The 27,881-nt window shown below is 39.7% G+C and overlaps 3 protein-coding genes across 5 annotated transcripts in view; 2 read left to right on the top strand and 1 right to left on the bottom strand.

Annotated features, from left to right (window-relative positions):
- LOC133991283 (laminin subunit alpha-3-like) overlaps positions 1–9,582 on the bottom strand; it is a 56,286-nt gene extending 46,704 nt beyond the window's left edge. For both annotated transcript variants that reach the window (XM_062429814.1, XM_062429815.1), the window contains exons 1-2: positions 9,310–9,582; positions 8,581–8,733 (exon numbers count right to left, since the gene is read on the bottom strand). In XM_062429814.1, coding sequence (XP_062285798.1) covers positions 8,581–8,733; positions 9,310–9,573 — 417 coding nt within the window. In that variant the 5' untranslated portion in view covers positions 9,574–9,582. The remainder of the gene's footprint in view (positions 1–8,580; positions 8,734–9,309) is intronic.
- A 1,127-nt stretch (positions 9,583–10,709) lies between these two features.
- vps4b (vacuolar protein sorting 4 homolog B) lies at positions 10,710–20,904 on the top strand. Of its 2 annotated transcripts, XM_062429816.1 has the most exons (13): positions 10,710–11,184; positions 12,316–12,427; positions 12,710–12,810; positions 15,529–15,640; positions 16,011–16,161; positions 16,296–16,354; positions 16,489–16,608; positions 16,807–16,963; positions 17,069–17,217; positions 18,635–18,716; positions 18,804–19,023; positions 19,138–19,278; positions 19,370–20,904. In XM_062429816.1, the coding sequence occupies exons 1-13, from the start codon at positions 11,164–11,166 to the stop codon at positions 19,469–19,471; spliced, it is 1,527 nt and encodes a 508-aa protein (XP_062285800.1). In that variant the 5' UTR covers positions 10,710–11,163; the 3' UTR covers positions 19,472–20,904. The 2 variants fall into 2 exon arrangements, with proteins under 2 accessions (XP_062285800.1, XP_062285801.1); XM_062429817.1 differs by lacking the exons at positions 10,710–11,184; positions 12,316–12,427; positions 12,710–12,810 and adding an exon at positions 14,106–14,366.
- Positions 20,905–21,251: 347 nt separating this feature from the next.
- Positions 21,252–27,490, top strand: kdsr (3-ketodihydrosphingosine reductase). Its single transcript, XM_062429180.1, has 10 exons — positions 21,252–21,651; positions 22,461–22,550; positions 22,880–22,936; positions 23,066–23,131; positions 23,224–23,319; positions 23,764–23,955; positions 24,186–24,269; positions 24,381–24,464; positions 24,567–24,668; positions 24,808–27,490. Exons 1-10 carry the CDS (start codon positions 21,463–21,465, stop codon positions 24,925–24,927), a joined length of 1,080 nt encoding a protein of 359 aa, XP_062285164.1. The 5' UTR covers positions 21,252–21,462; the 3' UTR covers positions 24,928–27,490.
- Positions 27,491–27,881: the final 391 nt, after the last annotated feature.

The following is a 27,881-nucleotide window of genomic DNA, read 5'->3' as shown; positions in this document are numbered from 1 at the left end:
GAGCTCTCTATCTCTATTTCCCATCAGAACCATACAAGGGCAGAAAAATATGTCAGTGATTGTTTCTGCCAACACTGAGCTTTTTTGTCAGGCTCGTGACTCTCAGTGCAGGGCATTTTCTTTGCAGTTCATCAATATTATCATCAAGCCCTAAAAGCGGGTGACTTCAGCTTGATTGAACATTGCACAATGGAAAGGTAATTTGTGATAATAAAAGGTGTCTTTGTTAAAGCCTGACATGGACTTGGCATGGTTTGACATTTAAACCCTGTGACACCAACGTGCACGTGACACCTGCTGTGTCAACAAAATGCCTTAACCGCACCTGACCACCCCACCCCTGCCTTGTTCTGCGAGGCTTGAACAGAGTTTCTATCAATTCTGGCAGGGATCCTAAAGCAACATTTAGCATGTTTCAAAAACAGGGTCCTGTAGGCATATTTGCCAAACTTGCTAAATGGAACATACTCTCAGGATTGAAGTGATGAATGAAAACTCAACCTAGAATAGTGTGCTCTTTAAATACAAGACATTTCTACAGACTGTCTCTCTTTGAGAAGGATGAAGACAGGCCCGTACTCGTCCAGCATCCCTCAGCACCTTGATGAAAACCCCAGTGGGCATTTGAAACATTCAGGTGTCTGTCTCTCCTTGCATGAGACAGGCAGCTATGCTAACATATCAAAGCAAAGTAAAGCGCAGCAGAGACTCTGCTGTGGAGCCATGGACTGTGTCAAGAAGGATCTACAATTATCTTGATGGATTCCTGCTCCCAACCCTGAGAAGTAATAGCCTCAAGTTGAAGTAGTTCTTGGGCTGATGGATTGTGAGAAAGTTCAGAGGGCACCGGGACAATAGTCTGGCCTTCTTTAAATGTTAACAATAACTTACAACAAACAATACAATCATTTGGATGCCAACCAGAAATAGTCTATTTGACAGTCCTTTAATCACTGCTGTCGTTGAGCAAAGCAGTCAAAAATCAAATAGCTTTGGAAGCTGACCTCACTTTGAATTGGGTGTTTCTTGAAATTAATCAGGGAACACTTCCACCCACATGTAACAGGATGCGCAAAGAACAAAAAAAAGAAGAATGGCATAGCCAAACAAGATGTGTGCTGTCATCCTGCTAAACACAGAAGCAGAGCTTTGCAGACAAGCTGAGCTGCCTACTATCAATATGTTGGTTCTCCTGAGGACTGGGAGGAAATTTAGTTCACACGGGCTGTGATGACGTAAAAGGAAGGCCGGGGGGAGGGAGGCAGATGGATGGGGGGTTGGAGGGGTAGGGTAAAAAGGGTAGGGGTGGCCAGAGACGTGCTGGCTGGCATGCAGACCCATCTCAGATTCCAAACATAGCGCCACATTCCCCTTCCCTCCTAATGCCCCCAAAGCAGAGCTTGCCACTGCTTTCAGGAACCTGTCACTGACAGCAATGCACAGCAGTGAAAATCTTCTTCATCACTTGTCATGGATACAGAACTGATAAAGATGGTAACTACAAACAATTCTCCAGTTTCTGAAGAATGACAAAGGCCTTTATCACCCATGGAGAATTGTTTCTGTCCTGGTTCTGGTACATTAGTTGGCCTGTTGTTCAGTGTGTTGTCAAACGTGAAAGATAATTCCAACAGACTCAGTGGTAATATTATATTCTACTTATATACTGTACTTATTCTTTCTTTTTGCAAAGAGTTTAAAAGTCATAATAAAAGCAACATATTTTTTCAAACTTAATTATCATCTAGCCTAAATGTGGCAATGCTTTTAACAGTGGTATCTCATACCGATGCCAGTAACTGAGTGATGGCAGGAAGAATCCTCCGGAAAAAAACCCAGTCGGAAGCAGACAGCATGATCTCGGAAGATGGGGCCTGTCCTGGCATAGCTTTGCTTAATTTCAGGTCTGTCTCTCCAGCTCTTACCTGCCAGTCTAAACACACACTCTTAAAATATGTCCAGTACCTACATATTGTTTGAAGGGAGCATGAAATATCATGATGGCATGCTAAGCACACCAGCACAGGATTCCAGTGGTGTACTAAGACATGAAACAGATTGACAAGTTTGTGGCAAAAACACTTGGAATACTTAAGCAGAGCCATCCTCTGCCACTCCCTGCTTCTGCAGCCATAGGCTTTAGACAAGAGTGCTGTGCCAGGAGGTTTATTGTAGGAGGCTGTGGGTGGGTGTCAGAAAGGTCAGGGGTTGAGCTGTGACAGGTATGGACTGTTTGACACCTACTCTTTCTGCCTTCTACCCCCATCTCAAATTCCAGACCTTGACCCCCTACAATAGTGGTACATATACAAAGTATAACGTTTCCAGACATCCTTTGACCTTCTAATTAACACAACAGCACACTGAGTCCCTCATGACCAAACACCATTTTAACAACAGTATATTAACATTTCCCCTTCCTCAGTACACTTGTAGCAATGTGTAAATGCATTTTGACAAACACACACAAACATTATTCCTAAATTCATTAACCATGATATGTCTTGTGTCATGTCATGTCATGTGTGTATTTATGTGTGTATTATTACGTCTTGATTATTGACCCCTGGTGGTTCAGTGATTGTTTGTGTCTGTGTGTGTGTGTGTGTGTGTGTGTGTGTGTGTGTGTGTGTGTGTGTGTGTGTGTGTGTGTGTGTGTGTGTGTGTGTGTGTGTGTGTGTGTGTGTGTGTGTGTGTGTGTGTGTGTGTGAGGGGGAGAGAGAGAGAGACAGCTCAAGCATGATAAATGCACACCCTTGAGTGAGAACTGCAGCAGCCCTGCTGCCTCACACAGGGTTTTTGCTCTCTAACTTCACACATGCCTGCGCTTGAGGTAACAGAGCAGGGGAGGAGCAGTTCACACTAACAAAAAAAACAATGATATTAAAAGAAGTGTGATTGCGTGACCCTTTGCCAGTTATTCTCCTTGCTGTGCCTGCCACGTGGATCTCTTCAATAATAATCTCTTTGTGTTGATGAAATGGAGTGTAATGTAAAATGGCCTGAGTAGGATTTTCTCATTGGACGTTCTCTTATAAAGTGTGGTGTCTGTGGTATATGTGAAACTATATCCAATATCTTGGATCTAATCTTATCTACAGTAATGTAATGCGAACCAGGCATGAGATGTAAGCTGGTAATGTAACATGCATAAGTACATTTTCAGCAAGTGCAGTCAAGAAGCAGATATTGCATCTCCTAATCCTGAATTCCAACCAGAGGGCACCACAGAGCCAAGAGGACCAGTGAAATTACAATCCTGACATATATAAGCCATCTGAGTGAGCTCCTGAGAGTCTGATGTTAGATCAGAAGAATGCAATTCAAAGGAGAGGAGGCATCACCTTCTGTTAGAGTGGATCATCCCTGCCAGACAGAACACAAGGCAGCCCGGGGGGGGGGCAGTTGCCCTCCAGTTTTGTAACAATGCAATGCACAACTGTTTGTCTGTGTGCAACAGGTGGAGGGTGGAAGGGGAGTGGGGTAGTCTAGTGTATTTTTCTCTATCTCCATGGCAAAATTAGTGATACAGCAACCAAAGAGCAGTTTGCTAAAAGAGAACTGTAACAGAAAACATACAGTATATACCCTACAAGTTTCTACTTGTTAGCAATTTTCTCATTGTCAAAGCCTGAGGTGCAGCTGCTAATACAAAAATGTCTGAGCACTTTTCTGAATTGACTACTACATGTTTGACTATTAATGAGGCGTCATCATCAAATTTAGCTATAAGATGTGAGCACCAGTGTGTTTAGATTTTAACATTATTTACAAAGAGGCCAGTGAATTGATAAAGGATGGTATACTAACATTTCAGTACAATATGTATAATATTGCAGTATTTTTCTCACATATATCAGTGACCTCAAATGAAAGCAGACTGATGCATACTACTATTCATGAAACAGCCCTATCAAACAGGTCTAGGAAAACTTCTGGTATCTAACACATGCCATTGCGTCAGTGCCTGCGTCAGAAGACTTGTGACCTTGGTGCGCAGGTGGTCGAGTGGTTAGAGCGCATGCCATATACGCAGCCGACCTCGGTTCGAATCCCGATCGGAGGTCCTTTGCTGTGTGTCACACCCCCTCTCCCATGTTTTCAGTCAGTCTACTGATAAATAAAGGCGTCTATGCCAACAAAATCAAGGGAAAAAAAGACTTGTGACCACTGGTTAGCATTTTCATGTATGAATTGGCGACAAAGGCCTTGAAAAGGTGAACAGATCCCACTTTAAACCCTGCAAGCTTTCCACATCAGCACTTCAGATTTAGGAGAAACAGCAGTCCAACAGTCACCCGTGATGTACTCTCCCAGCCAGAGTGCTACAGCTAACTAACACAAGGTGGCTGTTGGTGGAGTAGTAAATATCTGCTGGTTTGGCTTGGTGCCCCAGGCAGCCAAGCTAAATACAGGCACTTACATCATCTCTATCGTCACCACAGCAATAGGGACATGTTTAACAGTCGATCTTGTCTCTGGGGTCACACTGAACCAGCTGCACTGTATGATCAAATTTTTATTACCAGGCGTACTCTATATGTACAGCAGGATAAACTTAATGTTTAACAACAATGTACCCCATTCTTGGTCTTTTTGATTTACATATACATCTCATTTAGGATTACAACCTCTACATGTTTTATAATATACATATATATGGGTCAATGACGTATAAGGATTTGCAACAACTCAATTGTAGAATAATAAAAAACAAGCATATCTAATGCAGTAGTTCAAACATTCAGAATGTTGTGTAACTGAAGATCCATATTATACATTTGAAATTAAGTGATTTTAGTGGGGGGTTTTCAAGATTAATTGGCACTGGCCTTAAAAAGAGTCATGTGGTGCGACCATGATTCATCTTGAAATAAATCAATTTACTTAACACGCTTCACATCTTTTTTTACAAGTTTTCAGTAATATTAAGTGTTTGGAAACAAAGTATTTGAATTGTTTTTAAATGTTTGTAAATGATGATCTTTTATTTAGATAAGATATTTCAAGATGAATCATGGTCGCACCACATGACTTTTTTTTCAGGCCAGTGCCAATTAATCTTGAAAACCCCCCACTAAAATCACTTTCAAATTGTAATATGAATTGTCAGGTACACAACATTCTGAATGTTTGAACTACTGCATTAGATATGCTTGTTTTTTTATTCTAAAATTGAGTTGTTGAAAATCCTTATACGTCTTGACCCATATATTTGGAAGGATGCAGTGCAGCCATGCATAATGAATCTGTCTCAACAAGATCATGCTTGCATGCAGCATCATGTGTGGTTATAGCTGAATGTCTATTCAGCAAGAGATGTCAAGGGAAAGTGGAATGTCTTCAGCATAAGACTTGAATATTTGTGTGTGTGTGTGTGTGTGTGTGTGTGTGTGTGTGTGTGTGTGTGTGTGTGTGTGTGTGTGTGTGTGTGTGTGTGTGTGTGTGTGTGTGTGTGTGTGTGTGTGTGTGTGTGTGTGTGAGTGTTTTCTGTTTAAGTACTTTCTCACCACCACATTACGCTACCATCTCACTTTCTATCCATTTATGCAGTAAAAAGAGTAGGGCAGGTCACTTTCAGTGAGGCTTAAAAAGAAGCAAACCTTTGTGGGAGTCTGAGAGTGCAGATGGGATGTCAAACAATGCTGCCTAGAAGGGTTCTTACACAAAAGGGGGCGACGACTGCAAATAAAACATTCAAATCAACTCCAGTGGGAGGTGCACCCCTAAGAGAGGGGATTAGGTTCCAAGGGAAAGTCTCTCAAATTTAGTTCTTGGAAGATTTGTCTCTTGACGATTGCAGATCTGTGAGCAGAGCCAAAGCCATTGCGCTAACCTGAACCAGATCATTCCCATCTTCCAACTTTCTTGCCTGTATTATGATTCTCCACAGTGAAAAGCAAGTATAAGCAACATCATCACCTGTTGAGTAAACAACTTCTAAATCATGGATAAACAACAAGATGCTCTATATTCGGAGTCCCTTTAAAGCCACAAAACCACCATACAAAGCTCCACCATCAACACAAACGCCTGTCACCAACAGAAATAATCCACAGCCAACTTCACACGAAAATGCCAGTAAGTCCCTTGGACATCAATCCAGACACAAATCAAAAAACTTAATTTAAACCACAAATGTCTGATGTTCAGCACCTGACACCCACCAATCAGAGGCACCTCAGTCTGATCAAATGGGAGAGAGACAGCAGTAAGCCCTGGTATGTTTGCCTCACATGGTCTACTCTGGGCTCACTCAGGCAGATAAGCACATGTGGTCAGGGCTCCTAAAATACATTCCCCAGAAAAAAGGAGTGACTGGCAGTCTGATACGTGGTGTAAATGTTTACCAGAACTATGGCTTGCCTACTGTGTCCTTTAAATAGTTTAACAAGGGCAAAAGTTCCAGGAAAAATAGCCATTATTTTGGTGGAGATACCATGGGATGCACAAGGAATGCTTTACTTGTTCTGGACATATGAGTGTATTTACTATTACTTTGTATTATTACTTTGCAAGGCAGCTGGATTCACAGGATAACATTATCATGCGATTACGTGAGAATCCATCTTGTCAGGCTTCAAGTTGTGTGCTCATGTGCAAACAACCGGTTGTTCAGACCGTTCAGTGTCCTATGAAGATTCTAACATGATTTCATGATCTTGTGAATCCAGCTGCCTTGCAAGGTAAGACAGTGATAGACCATGATAGACAGATGGTTCATCCAATCACCTGCCAAGTATTTTTTTGAAATTGCCTGTCCTTTTCCAAACAGTCTCCATGGGCAACTTCTCAGGTGGCTTTGTGTAACAAACCATCTGACACATCAGGTTAAGTGATTTACAGAGTGACAAAGACTTGAAAATAGGCTGTTAAATAATGTTGAAAGTTGTATTTCATGCACAGCCCCGGTCTAATTCATTTGACAAACAATTTAGTTTACTTTTGATCAGATTTTCTAACTTTAAACTAGACAGACCTTGCTTTAAACAATCTCCTTCAACGTACCACCGGAAACAGCTCTGTCGAAAAGGGCCTCTCTCTTTGAACCCCACCATTTTAACATAAACATCTGCTGTGTGCCATTATCTAAAATATCTATGGAGAGCAATATAGATAACAGCAGAACAGCCACCTGTGCAGGTCTTGAAAGAAACCACAAAACCCATTCAGCTGGGCCCAGCCCACATATTTCATTGGCCACAAAATTTATCCTGTTTATCCAAGTTTTCCGGTTTGTTACACCAAAAGATAGGAAGCTGAAAGTCTGTACTTGCTGGCAAGTCCAAAAATCTGTACCACACATACCAGGCTTTGTCTCACCAAGTCCGTTTTTCTGCTGCTTACACAGACTTGTTTCCCTCACACTGTAGGTTAGAAAATATTTGGGCGCCAAAATAACTGTATGGGCTAAGATGCAAGGGTGGCAGGTGAGCATTGTTTACAGTCTTGGTGGTTACATCAGATATTGTGTGTGACAGGTATGTGTGTGTGTGTGTGTGTGTGTGTGTGTGTGTGTGTGTGTGTGTGTGTGTGTGTGTGTGTGTGTGTTTGTGTGTGTGTGTGTGTGTGTGTGTGTGTGTGTGTGTGTGTGTGTGTGTGTGTGTGTGTGTGTGTGTGTGTGTGTGTGTGTGTGTGTTGGTAGTCATAGTCAGAGATCTATTCATGCTCTTTATAGCACACCATAATGCAATAATGCTGCTTTCCCTGCTCCCAAATAAACTGAGCATTACCACGTATTAAAGTCAGACATCCCTGAAGGCCCTGCATGTGTCCATCCACTTGTAAACGTCGACTATATTTAGCCATGTAGGATCTTTGCTCAGCTCAATTTGTCTAAAAACAGAGATAGAAAAGCCAACACCCTTTGTCTGACATAGTGCCCACTTGGAGCCATCCATCCAACACGCGTGCAGAGAAGCTCTATTGTTGCCCTCTGTTTGAAGTCTACTCCAGAACTGGTAGAAACCCTCATCACATAAGAGATCCAAGCCTCCACCTGCACTTCGAATCTGATTTAACATCCGTCTGATCCCTTAGCCTGAGAAAGAATTCCTCTCTTTCCTCGCAGAAGATAATTGAGCGTGAGGTGCAATTTTATGGGCCATGAGCCAAAATCCTGCCAGGGACACGAGTCGAGTGATGGAAGGATATTTAGCGGGCAAAGGGGCATGAATCCGATTCCTGGCAAGCATCCAACTGCAGGACATTATTCACATGATCACTGCCGGCTGGGGTGATGAAGCTCAAACTTAAAACATAATCATGTAACACCTTTGGAATATCTGTCAATGAAATACAACATCAAAACAAATTCCTTCCTATTCAGCAGATGTTGCACCATAAAGTTAAGTAGTAAAATACTTAAATTTAAGATTTCACACCACTTTAAAGGGTTCTTCCAAATGTCTCACAGCCGCAAAGCAAGGGCCAAAACAGAAATACTTTCCCTCTATTCAGTCTGTAACACCAAGGTGCTATATTTTACTGTCACCAGTAAAATATGGCAGTCATTATTCACACTGCAGGTAGCAGCAGGTAAACAGCTGTTCATAGCACAGTAAAGTATGATAATCTCACCTGCCCAAGGTCCAGGGTAACGTTCACCTCATTGTAGTTTATTCCCCTGGAGAGAGGAGGACTCTGCCACCACCGCTCTGTCCCATCAATGGCGTTGGACACCGGGGAGGCTTTGTTTGGGTCATCAGATTTGCAGTAGTCACAAAATTGACCCTGAATGGTGTCAAATTGCTGGTATTTAGAAACACTCACAGCCAAATGGTCACAGCAAACTGCATGCACATTTCACATTGAATGAAGGCACCAACTAACCTACACCATAATATGAAAAAAATATTAGCACCAATATTGCAAGTCCTTTCAAGCCTTGAGTTGTAAAAAAGATGTAGGCATGTCATTGTGAGACTGGTGTTTTTTACAGTAATGTAGGGCACTACAGAAAAAGTTGTGAGGGTGGCAAGACCACTGTTGAAAGGGAATTTCCTTTTGAAAACTTGGGACTCAACAGCAATGGTGTAAAACTATTTTTGGCAGTTGTACAACTTGGTCAGGGCAGAGTTGTCAGGGTTCCCCGGAGCGCTCTAAACCTTTACAAAGACGCAGAAGCCATTTAGAATTCACAATATTCACAAAAAATAACTAAATAGCTCATTGTTAAATCTAACATCGTGTTCAATTTTATACCAGACTACAATATAATTTCTACTGAAGTGCGAGTATAGTGCCACTTTTACGCACGGACAGAACGCTTAAGTAAGATTGCATCTAGTTCCCATATTATTTTCTTACCTGTATATTTTGAGTAGGAGGTCCATTAGTCGGTCCTCCGACGATTTTACAGTATAATTCATATTTCGCTTTCCCAGCCTCATCCTGACCACAGGTTGCTGTTGCAGAGATACGAGATCCTTCAGCGAGGTTGAAATACGGAGGACTCAAACTAAAACCTATCAAGCTATCAGAAGAGGCTTGTCCGTTTGTATCCCTGAAAAGTATAATCGAAAAGGTAAAAAATACAGCGAGGAGATGAGCTCCTCTCATCCCTCTCGCCATGTTCCACAGCAGTGATCCCTGTAGATGCTGAGAGCAACCCACAGTGTGCAGGTTTTGTCATCTATAGATGTCCATGAAATGCGCCTAATGGGCTGCGCGAATTACGCGTGAGGCTCTTTCAACAGGACGACACATCCTCTAATTTCAAACAAAGCTTTAAGATGATCCTCTGCTGTTGACGGCGATAAGCTCTCTCTGTCGGAAGCATATTTCCAAGTGAATAACGCCAGCTCTCCGTCTCCTTCACCAAACTGTGCGCCACACTGGAGCTATCAGGTGTCAGGCTGACGATGGTCTGAGCTCGACGCTAATCCTTCGTGTTGGGCCAAAGGTCCCCAAACACAGTTTACACAGCGTTGCCCAGCAGCAGCTTGTTTTATGATCTTCTTTTCTCATAATAATAATATTACGAAACCCTCTTACCTAGGCTGTTACTAAAAAAATATAGTTTTTTATTTGCTTAATGAGACTTTGAGGGAAACGTTCTTGTATTGCACTTTGAGTTTTGCTTTGGAAAGGTAAAGTGCTTTATAAATAAAATGTATTATTATTATTATTATTATTATTATTATTATTATTATTATTATTATTATTATCTTTCAGGGACCAGTGTAAAGTTGCTGCGTGTTAATCAAATCAGACACTCATTGCACTAAATTTACAGTATTATGACTTATGAGTCAATCTGAACAGGTTTCTATTTTATAAACATAAATACAAAGCAAAAAATCTGTACAAACCCAAACAGAAATATTAGATTTGGAATATTAAATTAAATTGTCATGTGGTAGCCTAAATGTGGCAGATGAAGACAGCTGTATGATAATTTCTACATAATATAATATTACTATAATAGTATTTTAAACCGTTTTTACGGTTTTAACAGTAATTATCACGGGATCAGAAGAACACCCAAAACTAATTTTCCTCAAACTGACGAAGGGTCCCACTTGTAGTTTGTTGTTTTTTTGTTTGTTTGTTTGACGGGGTCTAAACATTATTGATCCTTTTAAATTTGTCCTGTGGCGACCTCTAGTGGAGCTCATGGTCATCACACGAAATTCACTAGTGACGTGTGTTGGGTTTTTTGTTGGGGGTTTTTTAGTGATTTTTTTTTAATGTTGCGCACGCGCACATTCGCTTAAATCCCAGGTTTTACATTTCGACTTTCTGTAACAACAGCTTCCATACTGAGTTACAACTACGACTCATGTTCTGTTTTCTGTTGTGCATTATTGTTCAGGTTGACGGCCCTAAGAGGATTCTCAATAAAATCAGATGTGACATTCGTAAGCAGCTGTTTTTGTTTGGGCAAACTAAAAACAAAAGCACGGCAGCTTGTGTTTCTTATATTGGTAACTTGGACAACAACAGTTACGAGCCTTGACTCACTTGCAGGAGGGTTTCCGCGTCCCAGCATCGTTGCCATTCTTTTAACTGGGCAGGCTGCTTTCTGGGACGCCTGTGTCAGAGATGAGGGAGTGATAAGCAAACAGGAACTTGTTATACAATGACATAGGCAGGATAAACGAAACAAGACTGGCGAGGACCGCGGATTGAATCTGTTGTTTGATAATAACAGGACTCCGAATGGAGCCCACAAATCTACAGGTAGGATGTATACATGCCTCAGTGGAAGTCCCATGTTTGTCTGTGGAGAAGCGTTTATCAAGTGCAGCAACTCAGGATAGGAACAAATCCATCGAGTGTGTCATAATCCATGTATGCAGTCTGACGGGATTCATTGTGACAGTTTAGTTATATCAAAACAGACATTTCAAATGTACGTGTGTAGTTATTTATTTCTTCGTATGTTACTTAACTGTAGCCCAGAACAAGTGTGTCGTAGCATGAGTGTAAAACATTGTTGTGACAACAATGTTCCTGCACTGCAAGAGCTGACATAACTCTGTCATTGACCAACAATTGTTATTCACATTGAGTCCACAGATTCAATGGCAGTCCGTGAAATATCATTCATTCACATTTAATTAAACGATTTAAGCAGAGAATGTGGACAATTGATAAATGGTAGTTGTAGTTCAAGTATTACCATCTATCTATCTATCTATCTATCTATCTATCTATCTATCTATCTATCTATCTATCTATCTATCTAGCTATCTATATCTATCATGTATTTAACTGATTGAGAATGTACTGTATATGAAGGCAAAGCTGATATGTCTATGAGGTGAGTACAGCCACAGCCTACTTCTGTTTTTTTTACTTAGTAAAGAGAAGCAGTCTGAGAACTAAATGATTAAATTGATTATAACATGAATGAAGAAAAAGTAAATCCTCCTATAGCAAAGCTGATAAAAGGCGTTTGTGTTATTGACATCATTAATAACAACCACATTTCATATTGGCAAAGCAGCTCCATGGTTGTGCATGCAGGTTCAATGGTATTTAATGTTATTAATTACACTTGATGTTTTTTTCTGCAATGACAAGTGAAAATATCTTCTATGTACAGGGTCACAGGGTAACTTAGTAGTCAGTCAATAAATTATAATATTCAGCACAAGCTCAAAGTAGAGACATTTGTGTAAATGATTATGATTTGTTGATAGGTTATATGGTACTCACTGCCATTTGTTATAACAACACAGCCCCATATTACTTTTGTTTCAGCTGAAGCAGATTGATGCAGCATGGGACCTAAAATGCTGCAAAATTACAAGGTTTTAGGTTCACGTGCACTCTTTCATGTAGCGATTTCATTTATCATTCATTTAGAAAGCTATTGCTGTAGCACAGAAGGCCTCACAGGAGGACCAGGCTGGGAACTATGAAGAGGCCATCCGCTCTTACCAACATGCAGTCAAGTATTTTCTGCACATCGTAAAACGTGAGTCACCATGACATCTAATGTCACACTTACATACCACATCTACATAAATTGTGACATATCAGGTCATCTTTACTGTCTGCATATCAATGCCAGGTGGACAATAAGCATCTATATGGTCGTCACTCATCTATTAACAGTTTTTGTTTGTGTGCATATGTGCCAGTATTTATTTCTAACATTTCTTTCATTGTTTATGATAGGTTGTTTATAAGATGTCTGTCACAAGAATGAATAACTTTGCAGAATGCTATTAAAGAAAAATATTGTCCTTCCCTTTAGGTGAACCTCAGGGTAAAGATGGCAACCAGAAGATCAGGGATAAATGCAAACAGTATCTGGACAGAGTGGAAGAACTACAGGAGTACCTTGTGAATAAAGAGGTTGTTACAGAGATTAAATACAGTCACCGGACACTTCATTAGGTACACCTGTGCAATCTTATTCAATCCAATACAACAGCTCTGCCATAAATATTACTTTTTTTAAAAAGTTTATACATTTTCAGTTTTTGACATTGTCAAGAAGGTGATAATTCTACTTTATGTTTATTATTGAGGCTGTACTAATTGGTGGATGGTGTTCCTAATATTTTGCCCCTCTCATATATGTTAATGGAGTGGACAAAATATTAGGAACACCATTCAATATAATGCACCTTGGTCCACCACCATCACCCACTATGACCTCAATACTAAACATAAAGCAGAATTATCACCGTCTTGACAATGTCAACAAAAACTGAAAATGTATACATTTCAAAAAAGTAGAATTTATGGAAGATCTGTTGTATGGATTGAATTAGATTTCACAGGTGTACCTATGAAAGTGGCCGGTGACTGTACATATACAATACAATTGTGGACACCGGGGGCGATTCTAGGATCAGACCTTTAGGGGGGCTCAGCTCCTAATGAGAATTTGATATGCAATGCCCTGCAAGTGTTCAACCCCCCTGCTAAATTACTCATTTCACTTGATAACAGAAATTACAACGAGACATATTAATACCTAGTACAGTGGTCTACTATAGTGTATAATAATAATGGTTCAGAATAAACCAGATTTCTACAAAGAGGACCCTGAGATAGTTAATGAATCCTGAGGGAAACACAATATTAATGACAGAACTATCCAAAGTACATTAAACCTGTTAAAATAAAACCATTTGAACCTGTAGCATAAGTGTTTGTCCTATCTCTAACAGACAGGCTCGCAAAATAATTAAAGTTGTATAAAATAATTTTTAGAAAAAAACAAACAATTATAATTTTTAATTTTTAGGAGTGCTGTTTTCAAATTTAGGGGTGCTTGAGCACCCATAAAAAGGCTCTAAAATCGCCCCTAGTGGACATCATTTTCTATGATGATAAAATCAGAATATATTTTGAGTCAAAGCTGTGTGGGTGTGCTGCAGCATGAGTGGACTGCTTCTTTCAAAAAAATATTTAACCCTAATTCAAGAGAAAGTGTCAGACAAATTGGCAGATAATTCGAAATAAGGTGGGTGGGTTAGGTATTATAGAACAGACACCACACAACAAGCCACATGAGGTGCAAAATAGATCACAAGAACTGCAAAATATTAAAAATATATAAAAAGTAGACAATACAACATGTTAGAGGTACGTTTTCGTGATATTTGCCTTATAAAACGCGACACTGAGCTCTGAAGGAGGCTGCGTCTTGACGTCATCACATACCGTATACGCCAATATCGACTTTTCAATGCGGAAGTTCCCTCCTCGATCCTCCTCGGGAACGATCTAAACAACGAAAACAAGTCTAAGAAAGACCTACATTTTCCAGTTAACAGTCTACTCGCGAGGCTAGAGTCTAAACCAAAGTGTTTAAAAGTTGTCAACTCACTGCGGTGCTACATTCGTTTCTACTATCGGACAAGTGATCGGCCCTTATGGCTACCAACAATAATTTACAGGTAAGTTGAGGACCAACCCCAGAGCTTGCTAAAACGTGTAAATAAGCTAACAAAGTTGTTCACGTCAACGACCAAAACTACAAAGTGACCTTAGTTGTGAATCTGAAACGTCTGGTCTATTTTTATTGTTTGCCGTTCTGGAGAAATGTTTCCCGAAGATGTAAAGCAACGTAACATTTGCATCATTAGCTGCTAACTAGCCGTGTTAGCTCACTTTGCGTTAGCTATCCAAGGCTTTAATTCGACAGTTAACATGTGAACAACAAAATGACCACCAAAAGCCTACAATGTGGCGTATATGTAAGGGGAAAGCTAATGTTTTCCATCCCAACAGTACACGCAGTTCTGCCAGTTGTTGTATAACATCACCGTGAGCTTTTATTAACTTGACAAAACAGCTAATGAGATTAGCGCTGTTTGCCTGCTTGTTGCATTTGGTCTCTACAAGGACATCCACGCCAAAAAGAAAGCAGAACAGCTGCCTTGTATTCTTTAGATTGTCTTACAACTTCTAATTGTTATAACTGTGCTTTATGTATATATAGGTCACCAAAAGGAAGTGAAAGCAAGTGCATTCAGGCACTCATACTTCAGTGTGTGTCGTGTGATCACACGGGATGCGTGAAATATGAAGTTACATTTTAGCTGCATATAGAAATGCCACTGACACAACGATTGAAGTATGTGTCCCTTATGTCAGACTTAGAGACACCTCAGATCCGATATTGATACTAATATCTGGGCTTTGTGTATCGGCCGATACCGAGTACAGTGCTTTTAATTAATAATACGTATGCCTCACTCTGTGGAAGATACTGGGATCAGTTTTTTATGTTATGTTATGAAGACAACATCAGGCTTGACTTGTACATTGTTATCATAACTTTGTAAAACAAAATGTAACAAATAAATACAGATATAAATTGACAGAATTGTTATTTATCAAAGTGCTGGTATCCCATACCTGATCCAGCTATTTGAGTCAGTATCCTACTGATATTGGTATCGGTGCATCTCTGTTTTAAGTTAATTTCATAATCTTATCTGATTTAATTTACTTTGCATAGGTTGGTTTAGGCATCTTAAGTTTTTTACATGTCTATTTCATCTGTATTATGAACAGTACCATATAACTAACATTGTTCTGTCTTTTTATTCTCAGAAAGCCATTGATCTTGCCAGCAAGGCAGCTCAAGAGGATAAAGCTCAGAACTACGACGAGGCTCTGCGTCTGTACCAAGCTGCTGTCCAGTACTTTCTTCATGTAGTGAAATGTAAGACATTAGACAGCACATTGGCATTAAGTGTACTGTGCCTGCAATCTGATGATAACAGCTGTTTTCCCAAATAGGAGTCAGAATATGATATTCACGTCATCCCTCTTGAAATGGCGGTAGCTTGTTGTAGGTCTAATTACATGTGGCCTCAAATTTCCCAAAGTGACAAGAAAGTCATTGTGTACACTGTCATGAAAGTTATGATAGTGAGTGTACTGAAAAGAAGTGTTTGATACCAATTACATTTTTTTTGTTAATAGCACTGTCGCTTCATATACCAAATGCTAAAAGGAGGGTGATGTCCTTCTGAAAACAAATACTCAAGCCTGAAATAATTTCTGTGCACCTTCTTTTTAATTCCCTACAGATGAAGCCCAGGGTGACAAAGCAAAACAGAGTATCCGGGCAAAATGTGCTGAGTACTTGGACAGAGCAGAAAAATTGAAAGAGTATCTAAAGAAGAAAGAGAAAGCTCCTCCCGCTAAGCCTGTCAAAGAGTCACAGTCTGATGACAAAGGGTATGTTTGTGGGTGGGGCAGTGGGATATGTGTGCTAATTCAGATCTGATGGAAAATCAGTGTTCCTTATGACATATCGAAAAATATAGTCAAAGTTACATATTTTTTTTATAATATTATGTTTGTGTGCCCAGGAATGAAAGTGATGAAGGTGATGATCCAGAGAAAAAGAAGTTCCAAAATCAGCTTTCGGGTTAGTACCGAATTTCCTTTTTAGGAATATTAGGACTACTGCAGGCTTAAAATAGTCTGATATGATAGCAGGTGACATAAAATTTCACGATTTCGCGAATATCTCAATAAAAACTCAGCATTTGGTTTTTCCAGGTGCGATTGTTATGGAGAAGCCAAACATCAAGTGGAATGATGTTGCTGGTTTAGAAGGAGCCAAAGAGGCACTGAAAGAAGCTGTCATTCTTCCAATCAAATTCCCCCACCTTTTCACAGGTACTTAATCTAATGGACCTACATAGGAAGGTCAGCCCATAATTGCTCTGAAATGACAGAATCAAACGTGGTTTTGCTTTGAGTTGTTGTGGCAAACTGCAGAATTAACAGTGCATCACTGTGGGATTAATTATGTTTTTTTGTTGACATTCCTCAACCACTAATATAGTTTAAAGTAACTATTTGTTTGACTAATAGGAAAGAGAACTCCATGGAGGGGGATCTTGCTATTTGGACCTCCAGGAACAGGAAAGTCATATCTGGCCAAAGCTGTTGCCACAGAGGCAAACAACTCAACCTTCTTCTCCATCTCCTCATCTGACCTTGTCTCCAAATGGCTGGGAGAGAGTGAAAAGTGAGTTGCATCATCAATGATGCAGAGAAACATGCGTTAAATATATAAATATGATCCAGCATGCTGCTTTTTTACTTCACTCAAAGCATCTCATCTGCTTTCTAGACTGGTGAAGAACCTTTTTAGCCTTGCAAGAGAGCACAAGCCTTCCATCATCTTCATTGATGAGATCGACTCCCTGTGCGGCTCAAGAAGTGAGAACGAGAGTGAGGCTGCTCGCCGTATTAAAACAGAGTTCCTGGTTCAGATGCAGGGTAAGTCTGATGAGCTACAACAGTTTTTTGTGATTGTTTTACCACAGATAAAATGAAAATTCTTGTCTTATTTAATTTAAGATATAGTTGTTGTGGCTGTGGAAACGTAAATGGCAGTTTAAGAAAAAAATTCATGTTTATGCACTGAGTAAAACTTAGTTTCAGGCCCTTTCTGTCTCCTACATTTTACTGGAATCTTTATTGTGACATAGTGAGGGACAAACAAATATGTCCCCATAGAAACTCAAGCTGTACAACAGGATACAATTATAGCTGCAGTGGGCACATTACAAGGCACTGATGGGCACCCTTAAAGTATTTGGTTGGTTGGTTGTTGGCTCAACATTCAGATAAAGGTTCCTAGCCTTTGTTTCAGACAATGGCAGTGGGTGGACTCTTCTCACAACTTCTCCCTAGCAACTCATTTATTATTAAGTAAAGCGTAAAGAATTAAAATTTTAACTGAGCGCTGAATCATATGGGACAGAAAATTGCTTGTACAGCACTATAAATCAGTGCTCAGAATCAAACATACTACATGACGCACTCCAAGTCACACCTTCAAACAGATGTCAGCAGAGATATGCTCTTTAACAGGTGAGGGAAAAACACCTGCTATGACATCACTAATTGAGGTGTGGCGGGAAGTGAAACTCCAACTTCAGCTTCCTCCAACTATTTTAGTTTATAGAAATGATTTAACTAAATCTCACTTCAAGTGAAAAATGTGTATAATAGAGCAACATTTCATACATTAAACATCCTTAATGGGATTCAGTTTGCAAATATATTTGGTTATATAAAATAAATTGACAAATCATGCGGGTGGACTCAAAAGATTATCAGTCTCTTACATAAAGATGAAGGTTGCTTATCTATTTTTAATTGTGATCTCTGTTAATTGCTCTGTTTATATGTGTTTCATGTTTAGACATTTTCACAGAATCCTTATATGTGTATGCGTAATTTACAAGATGCCACCCAGATCCTGAAACATCTCATCTTATGATTACTTTAGATTGCAGATGACTAACTTAACAGTCACCACACATTAAATATGTGGCAGATGCTGTGTTAAATATCACTTCTGCTATTTGTTTTTTGAATTTAATTATTTCATTTCAATAAAGTGTATTCATTTTACGTGAGGTGGCACACATCAGCAGTAAAACACTGCAGGGAAACCCAGAATTAACACATTTGTGATCAAGTTTGAATATTAATGTTTTAACATACAGACCAGTTTGAGGCACCTAGATGGCTTATATTTGTCTGTTTGAGATACAGTATGTTTCATAAGTGTTGAACATGTGATGTAACATGTAGTCATGAATCTGTAGCAAGCTGGAGAGCTAGAGGGGCCATCATGTGTCAGTGAGATAGTTTTTACCCTGACCTTTACTTTCTTTTTTTGAAGGTGTGGGGAATGACAATGAAGGAGTGCTGGTACTCGGGGCAACAAACATCCCATGGACCCTAGACTCTGCCATCAGGAGAAGGTACTTGTTATTAGTTGATGAACACTTGTTGTGACCACGTTGTCTTTCACTTGTGCTCACTGTACATCAATACTACCACTTCATCAGATTTGAAAAGAGGATCTACATCCCGCTGCCCGAAGAGCATGCCCGCTCCTTCATGTTCAAGCTCCATCTGGGCTCCACCGCCACCATTCTCGCTGAGTCTGACTTTGTCACACTGGGCAAGAAAACAGATGGATACTCGGGTGCGGATGTCAGTATCATTGTCAGAGACGCTCTAATGCAGCCGGTCAGAAAGGTCCAGTCAGCAACACACTTCAAACGGGTACGCCTTTTTACACAACTGTCACTGGTTTATGCTCTATGTGTTATTGCTCACTATGATTAATTGTCACTTTTGTTTCCTTTCCTATGTTTTGAATTATTTTTGTTTCACAAGGTACGAGGGCCATCGAGATCTGACCCCAACATTATTGTAGATGACCTCTTGACTCCTTGCTCACCTGGGGATCCCCAGGCAATTGAAATGACATGGATGGAGGTCCCCGGGGAAAAGCTCTTGGAACCTGTAGTTTGCATGGTAAGGATAGAAAACTACTATATTTTGCCTAAATTTCTATGTTAATATACCTGCATATAAAAAGTGTTAATTTTTTTTTTCTTCTTTTCAGTCTGACATGCTGAGGTCTCTGTCCAACACCAAGCCAACAGTTAATGAACAAGATCTGGACAAACTGAAAAAATTCACAGAGGACTTTGGACAAGAAGGCTAGGCAGGATGTTTGAAGCAAGCCAAACCAAAGCAAAGGAAATGCGATTGTCTCTCTTTACTGTCCTAGTCCCTTTTTCTCTCTCTGTCTCATCCTAACTATCCATCAAGCCTTGTGGTTTATTATATGTGGGCAAGATTAATGCTCTGTTTTGCAAATATGATAACCACAGAAAGGGTAGAAGACTTAGTCTTATTTGATATTCACCACTGTCCAAAGAAGCTGAGATAAAATAATGGAAACAATATGTGGAATTTAAAGGGTTGTTTGAATCATGCATTAAAGGTATTGCTGAGGAAAAAATACCCAAGAAACTTGGTAAATCTAAAAGCAAGCATACAACAACACATTTTAGATTAGGCCATTTAAATAAAACTAATTTATTTTGTTAGGACTAGCTCTTGTGTCCTTATTTTCCAGTCAGGGCATATCACGCTGGACTAATAAATGCCCCTTACATCTTCTCTATTTTGTATTATGGAAAAACAAGCATTTTATAATGTATACTGTATTTTGTGGAATGTGTTATTGTAAGGCTGCATAGGCTGGGGAGGTGAAACTGGGCATGAGTTCATTAGATTCATTATGCTAAAATATGTGTATTCATGGTCTCAAGGTGATGGACATTATAGTTTTGAGACAGGGATACTCAGGATGGGAACTGTATTAGGCCCGGGGGCAATTTTGGATTGTCGATTCAGTTTCCTAACAAATGACTATTGTATGGTGTTTACTGTCATTTGAATTCTACACAGCTATTAGGATGGATCACCAAAGGTGCCAGACCATTATTTTATCATTTTCAAGGACTCGATAGCTTTCAAATACTTTCTCACTTTGGCTCATGGGTTTCTTTTTCACAGCATACTGTACATATTGTTCATTTTTATCCACAGGCTTTGCTGATCATTGTTAACCGCAAAACAAATTAAGCCTTATATATTAAGAACTCACTGAAAATTAGATTAAAGACTGGTGTTTAAAGTTGGATACTGATGGCTCAGGCGGAGGGATCATCTTCTTGTACATTTAACAACATAGGCATGCATCTGAAAGCATGAACTTTATGTAGCCATAAGTGGCAATGTGCACAATGTGCCTTCTAGAAAAGCTGCAAGATTATTTTTATTGGTTATCTCTGAATTGGTTGTGATGCTTAGATATGGAGTGCATTGTCACTACAATTGAGAAATGTATTATACTTGCGACATTTCATGTATTCTCTTTTTAAGATTGTACACAATTGTACTCTTTTGCTCCTAGGGCTAGAGTTTTGATGGGGAACATCATTTCTTTTTCTTTCTTTTTTTTACTGTATATGTCTATACATATAACTTAGTCTATTCTTGAGCATTTTCTTTATCAAGAGGTCACCCATGCATACGATTTTCTTCTGTTTCGTTTCCATAATGTAAATAAAAGTCATAGCTACGTTAAGAAAAGCTGTTTACTTTTTTTTTAAATAACAAATTCATAATTGAAAAAGATTTACAATAGAGATGTGGGTCCATGATGAAAAGCTGAACTAGTGTCCACTGTCCTAGTTATCATTATACATACCTTATAGTCGGTTGGGTGTGAAGGGGGGTGTAGCTAACTGACACGGATACGACGAATGAGGAAGCGAAGTATTGCATTGTGGGAGTTGTGGTTCATGGGTACTTCACGGCTTAGGGATTCCACAGAGACACTGGGTTTAAGAACTACAAGTACCAAGTACGGCCGTTAGGTGTCCGTTTACAGTGCACAGTTCGATTTGTTTTGGTTTATGCAGGCTGTGCTTTGTCCTGGGGAGCCAAGGTCCACCGCATAACTTTAACCTGGCCTTTACACCTCTTTGACTCACTGCCAAACCCTGGAACAACTCCTCCTCCGAGGTCTGCGTTTCACAACCCCCTATTCCAGGGTCGCCGCCTCCCTCGTAGCTCCGTTATTGGACCCCAGAAGCTGGCCTGCTAGTTAGCAAACAAGCTAACGACTGCCAGATTTCACCCATGTCCTCTGAAGAAGCGCTGAGCTCAACGATCACGGATTGGCTTTTCATCAATTCCTGGTGGCTTCTCCTGCCATTCATCATGCTTCTTGTAGTTGCTGCCTTCATTGTTGCCTTCGTGTTGTTGTTATACATGATATCGCCTCTTATTAGTCCCAAACCTCTTAAATTGAACGGGGCCCACGTCGTGGTAAGTGCACCAGAGTGCTACTTCACTACTTAGGTCGGTAACGGTAGCTAACCTTAATTTATCACTATAGCTAAGTTTTAGGTATTTAGATAGCTGGGTTTACGTTGTAAGACTAGGTTGCGTAGTCTTAGAAGCACTTATTTAACAGTAAATAAACATTAAAACTTTTTGACGGTAAAATGTATTTTCTCTGTGCCCTTATTCTTAACGGTCGTCAACTGTCAGATGAGTGACACACCCACATAAATGTGTTGAATAACATTTAATTTAGCAACTTAAACTAACTCACTTTATGGATTGTTAGGGTGCTCCTATGTGCTAAAACTGTCTAACACAACTGCCTTGAGTAAACCAATCACACTTTGATGAATGTATAATGTTCTTTTTGTTGTTGTTGAAACTGGGTTAGAGGTGTTCATTCAACTTTATGTTTAACTTTGTGGAGATAAGTGATAAGCTTGAGGTGGTGATAAGCTTACATCCTTCTAAATTACCATGAATCAACATCTGTTTGAAACTCTTTTAACAAAAAGTGACCATTATGATCTCCTTAAATGAAGCATTTCTCACAGGGCTGTGGTATTAGACTGCATGATAGTTTTAGCTCTGTGTAGTTACTAAATGAACTGAGTCCGCTGAGTGTATTTTTATTCATTTCATAATACATAATGCATGAATAACTTAAATTGAAAATAAATAACTAAATATAATAGCATTCGCATTTTACTTGCCGCCACAGTCTATGCGCTGAACAGCCACTCTATATTTGACCTCTGATCAATGATCTTTTTCAACATTTCAATTTTCAGGTGACAGGAGGATCAAGTGGGATTGGGAAATGCATCGCAATTGAGTGCTACAGACAAGGAGCTTTCATTACTTTGGTGGCTCGAGATGAGGTCAGTAGAAACCATATTTAACCAATCAGTCTTTTGTGTCTATCTTAGTCCTAACCTGTTTGTTATTTTAGCCAACAAATTAATGTCAAACATTGGTGCAGCATATTTTAAAGATTAATCTGCTCCATGTCAAATGAAGGATTATCTTGATTATTTCTCCTCTCAAGTAGAGAACTTACTGTACTCTGTGGTAATACATGTACTGCACATGAGCATCAATGTCCTGATGATTTCTTACATTTTAATGCTATTTTAAAGGAGTAACATGTTTATAAGCATACGCATGAGCTGGCGTAGGGGATTAAACATGCAGTTTTTCCTTCCTGTAGGCTAAATTGCTTCAAGCAAAGAAAGAGCTGGAGAAATACGCCATCAATGACAAGCAGGTATGTGGCTTAAGCGTGTATTTTTCTGAAAAAGACATATGTTTGAGACCCTTCACCTGGTATGACTGTATTGTTGCTCACACAGATGTGATTAGATTATATAAAATCTTATACAGTTTTCTTTCTCAGGTGGTGCTCTGCATATCAGTGGATGTTTCCAGTGATTATAGCCAGGTGGAAAGTGTAATAAAACAGGTCATATTATCCTCATCAACAGTCGAACATCTCAGATTGTCTTTGATTATTTATTTCTGTTGTATTGAATTGGCTTTTTCCTTTTTGTGCAGGCTCAAGAGAAGTTGGGTCCTGTTGATATGCTTGTGAACTGCGCTGGCACATCCTTTTCTGGAAAGTTTGAGGAAATGGAGGTAGACCGTTTTAAAGTAGGTACCACAGAGTGTAACCCAACACACAAACATGCTCAGAAGTCTATAGGCTGTTGAAATATTTTCACCGCTCCAATCTACAACTAACCTATTAACAGGAGGTTATTTTATAGATTTATTCTACTCTATTTTAAACATTTCTTGAGTAAAGCTTTATATTTAAACTTTCCTGAAAATCATTTTGTTTTATTTATATATGGAAAATACAGCCTCATAACAAGATAATGTAACAGCTTTTTCCAATCAGTCAGACCAATGTGAGTGACAGGCTTACTTAAAAAACTTTTGTCTGATTTATAAAAAACAATCAAGCACAAGACCAACATGTTACGGAATAGTTGCCTGAAAATGCGCGTTATGTAATACACATTTGCCAAGAAAGGGGGGTTGCTGTCAGTCAGAAGAGATAATTTCTATGAACCTTGGCCACATTTCCAACAGCGTATGATGGAAGTGAACTACCTGGGCAGCGTTTACCCGACACGGGCTGTCATAACCACCATGAAGGAGCGAAGAATGGGCCGAATCATGTTCGTTTCCTCCCAAGCAGGCCAGATTGGCCTCTTTGGATACACCGCCTACTCCCCATCCAAGTTTGCTCTGCGTGGCTTAGCAGAGTCGCTGCAGATGGAGGTGAGTCTTTGGCCTCTTTCGCTTCAACACCCTAATGAACACAGATTTCCACCACACACCAAGTAAACGCTTCAGCGCAAGTCAACTTCACAGTGCGCCTAGTTAAAATGTTCTAGCACATATTTCATTTTATCTCATTTTGAAGACCTTTTGTGTATAAAATGTTACGTAGTCGCCATGGTAAAATTCTTATAACATATTGAGTTAATGTAGCTGTTCTCCTTCTGTAGATGAAGCCATACAATATCTATGTGACTGTGGCCTACCCCCCTGACACAGACACCCCAGGACTGGCTGAGGAGAACAAAACAAAGGTATACATCGCATACAAAGTCATAACTCTTTTCTAGAGATATTTGTTCCATCTATTTTTGCACCTATTTAAAATAATTGTCATTTCTTCATCTATCCATATTCTATCACAGCCTCTAGAAACCAAATTAATCTCTGAAACCTCTGGAGTTTGTCAACCAGACCAAGTGGCCAAAATCATAGTTCGGGATGCAGTGGTAAGACACTCTGTTTGTCTGTCACTGAGCCAACACTCTTCCTGTCCAGTTTAGTGAGCACTTAGTGAATTATTTTGTATGTTTCTCTGTTTGATCACACAGCAAGGGAACTTTAACAGCTCTGTGGGTCCTGATGGTTACATGCTGTCAGCCCTCACCTGTGGAATGTCACCTGTCACCTCCATCACAGAAGGTCTTCAGCAGGTACAGCTATGTCCATTATGTTGATCCCACTGAAAATGAGATGATGCATTTATAATAAATGGGACTAACATTCACAAAAGCAGTGCTCGTCCAGAGTGTGGTTGATATATTTTAATTCTAACCTCCTTCTCCTGTACAGATTGTTACTATGGGATTATTTCGGACCATTGCCCTATTCTACCTGGGCAGTTTTGACAGCATTGTACGCCGCTGCATGATTCAGAGGGAGCAGTCGAAAGCAGCTGACAAGAGGGAGTAACAAACAGCCTTACCTGCTTCACAGCCCAATGCCCCTCCTCCTCTTCCTCTTCCTCCTTCACAACCTCCATTCCATCCCCTCCTCCAGCCTGTGCACAACCGTAGGTGGGGAAAAGACCAAGCTTTGAGTGTGTGTTTCTGATTTTAACAGGTGGGATGAAAATAAAGTGGCAGATGATTACTCTTTGCTTGTCTAGTGACGCAACTCCTCCATAGACGTTCACAGCCATTTTCATTTTTCTATCCTCTCAGAGCATTCCAGTGACTTTTCAGTTTAATGTGTCCATGCTTCTTTTTGTGGGAGCAGCCTTACTTTAGGGGAATGAGGGCAGAATAAATATCCCGCAGGCTTGTTTTAAAGTAGTTAAGCGACTGACAGAACAGATCGCAGGCCTCTCTGCCTCCACTCGCACAGTGTTGTTGTTTTTTTACCCTCACAGAGAGGGAAAGCAGTAGATAGCCTGTCTGACCGGTTATGCCAAATATGGCTTGAAATTCTCTCCCACCAGGGGCAATAGTGAAAACCAGAATGACAGCTCTCACTTTTTATCATTCTGCTGCATGTATCACGAAAACTAAGTCCACCTGTTTAAGATATTGACTGTTTTCTCCAAATAAGCCCCTACATCTCCACCACCTTGTACCACAAGTCTTTGCAGGCAAAGCACCCTCCTTTTTGACTGAATAACTTCTGTGTTTGAAACCGGTTGTGACCCTCAGTGTTTTGTTTATGCTGCGGGATGTTTTGTTTTTGTGCTCTATGCGTGAACTAAGCTTGAACAGTTCTCTTCAGAGTTATAAGAGAGAGAGAGAGAGAGAGTGTGTGATGTTTTTAATTGATTTTAAAATTTAACTCGGGCAAAAACATAATTTCCAGAAAATATCCAAAAATTGCAGACAGTGTTGGGGTGAGGACTTACGAGTGAACTGTGTGTGTGTTTGTGTATTTGTTTGCTGTGACTGAGCCAACCCCTGAGGAGAGAAAAGCCACTCGATTTTTATTGTCTCGGGAATAAACTCATCATATTATTTTCTCATTATCCCAGTTTATTTAAGAAAGGAAAGCAGGTACTATGGGTAGAAGCCATGAAGTTAACAGATGGATAGAGGAAGAAGAAAAAAAACACCAGCACAGGTGATTTGATGTTTCACTTGTGAATTTGACCAAGTTTAATACACTTTTTCGTCCATTCTTTCTTTAAATGTGTTGAAAGGATGTGTATCATTTTTACATGCAGTTTTATGTGTCAGTGCACATGCTCAGCCACCCCAGTGAAGGTCCAAGTGGGATCCATAATCAGCCGGGGTGATCTGTGTCAGGTCAGGGCAAGACTCGCTGGTTCAAGTCATTTCCCTGTAGGTCTAGTGAGGGCGCTAGAGATTTGTTTTACATAAAGGCCAAAATAGTAGAGGGGCTTGCATGGAAGAGTGATCATTGTCCCTCTGATTTTGACCTGCTGTCACCTTGTCACTCACAGTTGGGACTTTGTCATTCCCTAAATGACACGATCGATTCCCTCCTGATTTCTGTCAAGCCTTGAAAAAATAAAAAGATAGTATTAACCATATGACCTTCTTCTTGTTTTACAAATAGAGGGAGAGAAAGTACAATGTCGACTCAAGTCGACGCAAGTCTTCCTTTGGTCCATCACAAATAGGGAGAATGTACTTTAATACAAAGCATACAAATCAGAACATAGGAATATTATTTTTTTGAATACACTAATATTCGAATGCCAAAATGTGTTAAGACAATTTCCTTAGATGCATTTATTTGGGATTAATTTTGATGTTGCTGCTTTGTTGATCTTAGAGTTAGTTTGTTAAAGCTGTGGAGCGGTGTGGGGACCCATTCTAAGCCTTAAGACGTGACTACTGATAAAGCTAATGCTACAAGAATGGACCCGTCCACAGATCAATGTGGCTTAAACCCACATGTGGTTTACCATTTCATTCAATATGACTTTTCAGTGTACAATGCCAACTGTTATGTTTTTTTGTGTTTTTTATCAATTCCAGTCTTTGTATGACAAAAAGACGCCTTACTGAAACCTAAGATATGAAAGTGAGAATGGATGACTCCTGTTTGATGATGTTCTCATTTGATATTGGTTGAAGGCACACTGTCCTGCACTTAAGAGCTTTTCATAATTGTACATTTATTGCTTTCAGAAGTTCTCTTTTATCTTGAGGTAGCAGCACATAGTTGATAGAACATGTAGCCCATAAAAAAAGCAGTTTTGTTTTAACACCTTTAAGCTATGCAAATGAAGCCTATGCTTACAATATGTTTGAATATACAGTCAGGATTTGAGTTCTGTAAGTCACGCTACTTTCCCCCATTTAATAGTGTCATCATCATATACTTCATATGAAAATATAAGTATTGAACATGGAAGTCATAATGCACTTGTTTTGTTTGAATCTTTTTCTTGCTTTTTTTTTCTGCCAAAAAACTTAACACCTTCACCTTGTGTGCCATTGAAAGAAATTGTGAGAAGTGGAACGTTTCTTTGTCTTATTTTCTTACATGATAAACTAAATAAATGCCTGTGAGAAAAAATCCAAAATCCTCGTCTTTGATTTGACGATGCCTTTTTAAATTTGTGGGTGTGCTCTTGTTTTAAATTGTTCCTGGCGTCAAAGCTTTGTCAGAGCCATTTCCCTCTCTGAGAAGGAATTCAGTATGGGTGAGTTAGAGGTTTTTTGGGGAGGGCTATGGGATTTGAAGTATTCTGTTTCAGAAGTAGAGATTTAATCTTCCATGAGGGGAATTTCCAGAGCAAAGCAGGTTTCTCAGATACACAGAAGATGATTATTTCTCTGTTTTATGTGTACTGTCAGAACATAGGATGAAGGCATGCAAGGTTCGAAGAGGCTAGAGAGGGAATCGGAGAGAAGAGGGAACCTGAATTAATTTTTGCACTGCAGGTTTTGAGCCCCATCCACAAGGGG

The sequence above is a fragment of the Scomber scombrus genome, chromosome 11, assembly GCF_963691925.1.
Source record: "Scomber scombrus chromosome 11, fScoSco1.1, whole genome shotgun sequence".
NCBI lineage: Eukaryota > Metazoa > Chordata > Actinopteri > Scombriformes > Scombridae > Scomber > Scomber scombrus.
The sequence above is the reverse complement of the archived record's forward strand: the minus strand, read 5'-3'. Positions and strand labels throughout refer to the sequence as shown.

Bases quoted from the DNA above. Each gene is read 5' to 3' on its own strand.
- vps4b (XM_062429816.1), top strand. From the start codon at position 11,164: ATGGAGCCCACAAATCTACAG. The intron at 16,964-17,068 runs GTGAGTTGCATC...TCTGCTTTCTAG, and splicing joins TGGCTGGGAGAGAGTGAAAA to ACTGGTGAAGAACCTTTTTA. The intron at 18,717-18,803 runs GTACTTGTTATT...CCACTTCATCAG, and splicing joins GACTCTGCCATCAGGAGAAG to ATTTGAAAAGAGGATCTACA.
- kdsr (XM_062429180.1), top strand. From the start codon at position 21,463: ATGTCCTCTGAAGAAGCGCTGAGCTCAACGATCACGGATTGGCTTTTC. The intron at 21,652-22,460 runs GTAAGTGCACCA...TTCAATTTTCAG, and splicing joins TGAACGGGGCCCACGTCGTG to GTGACAGGAGGATCAAGTGG. The intron at 22,551-22,879 runs GTCAGTAGAAAC...TCCTTCCTGTAG, and splicing joins CTTTGGTGGCTCGAGATGAG to GCTAAATTGCTTCAAGCAAA.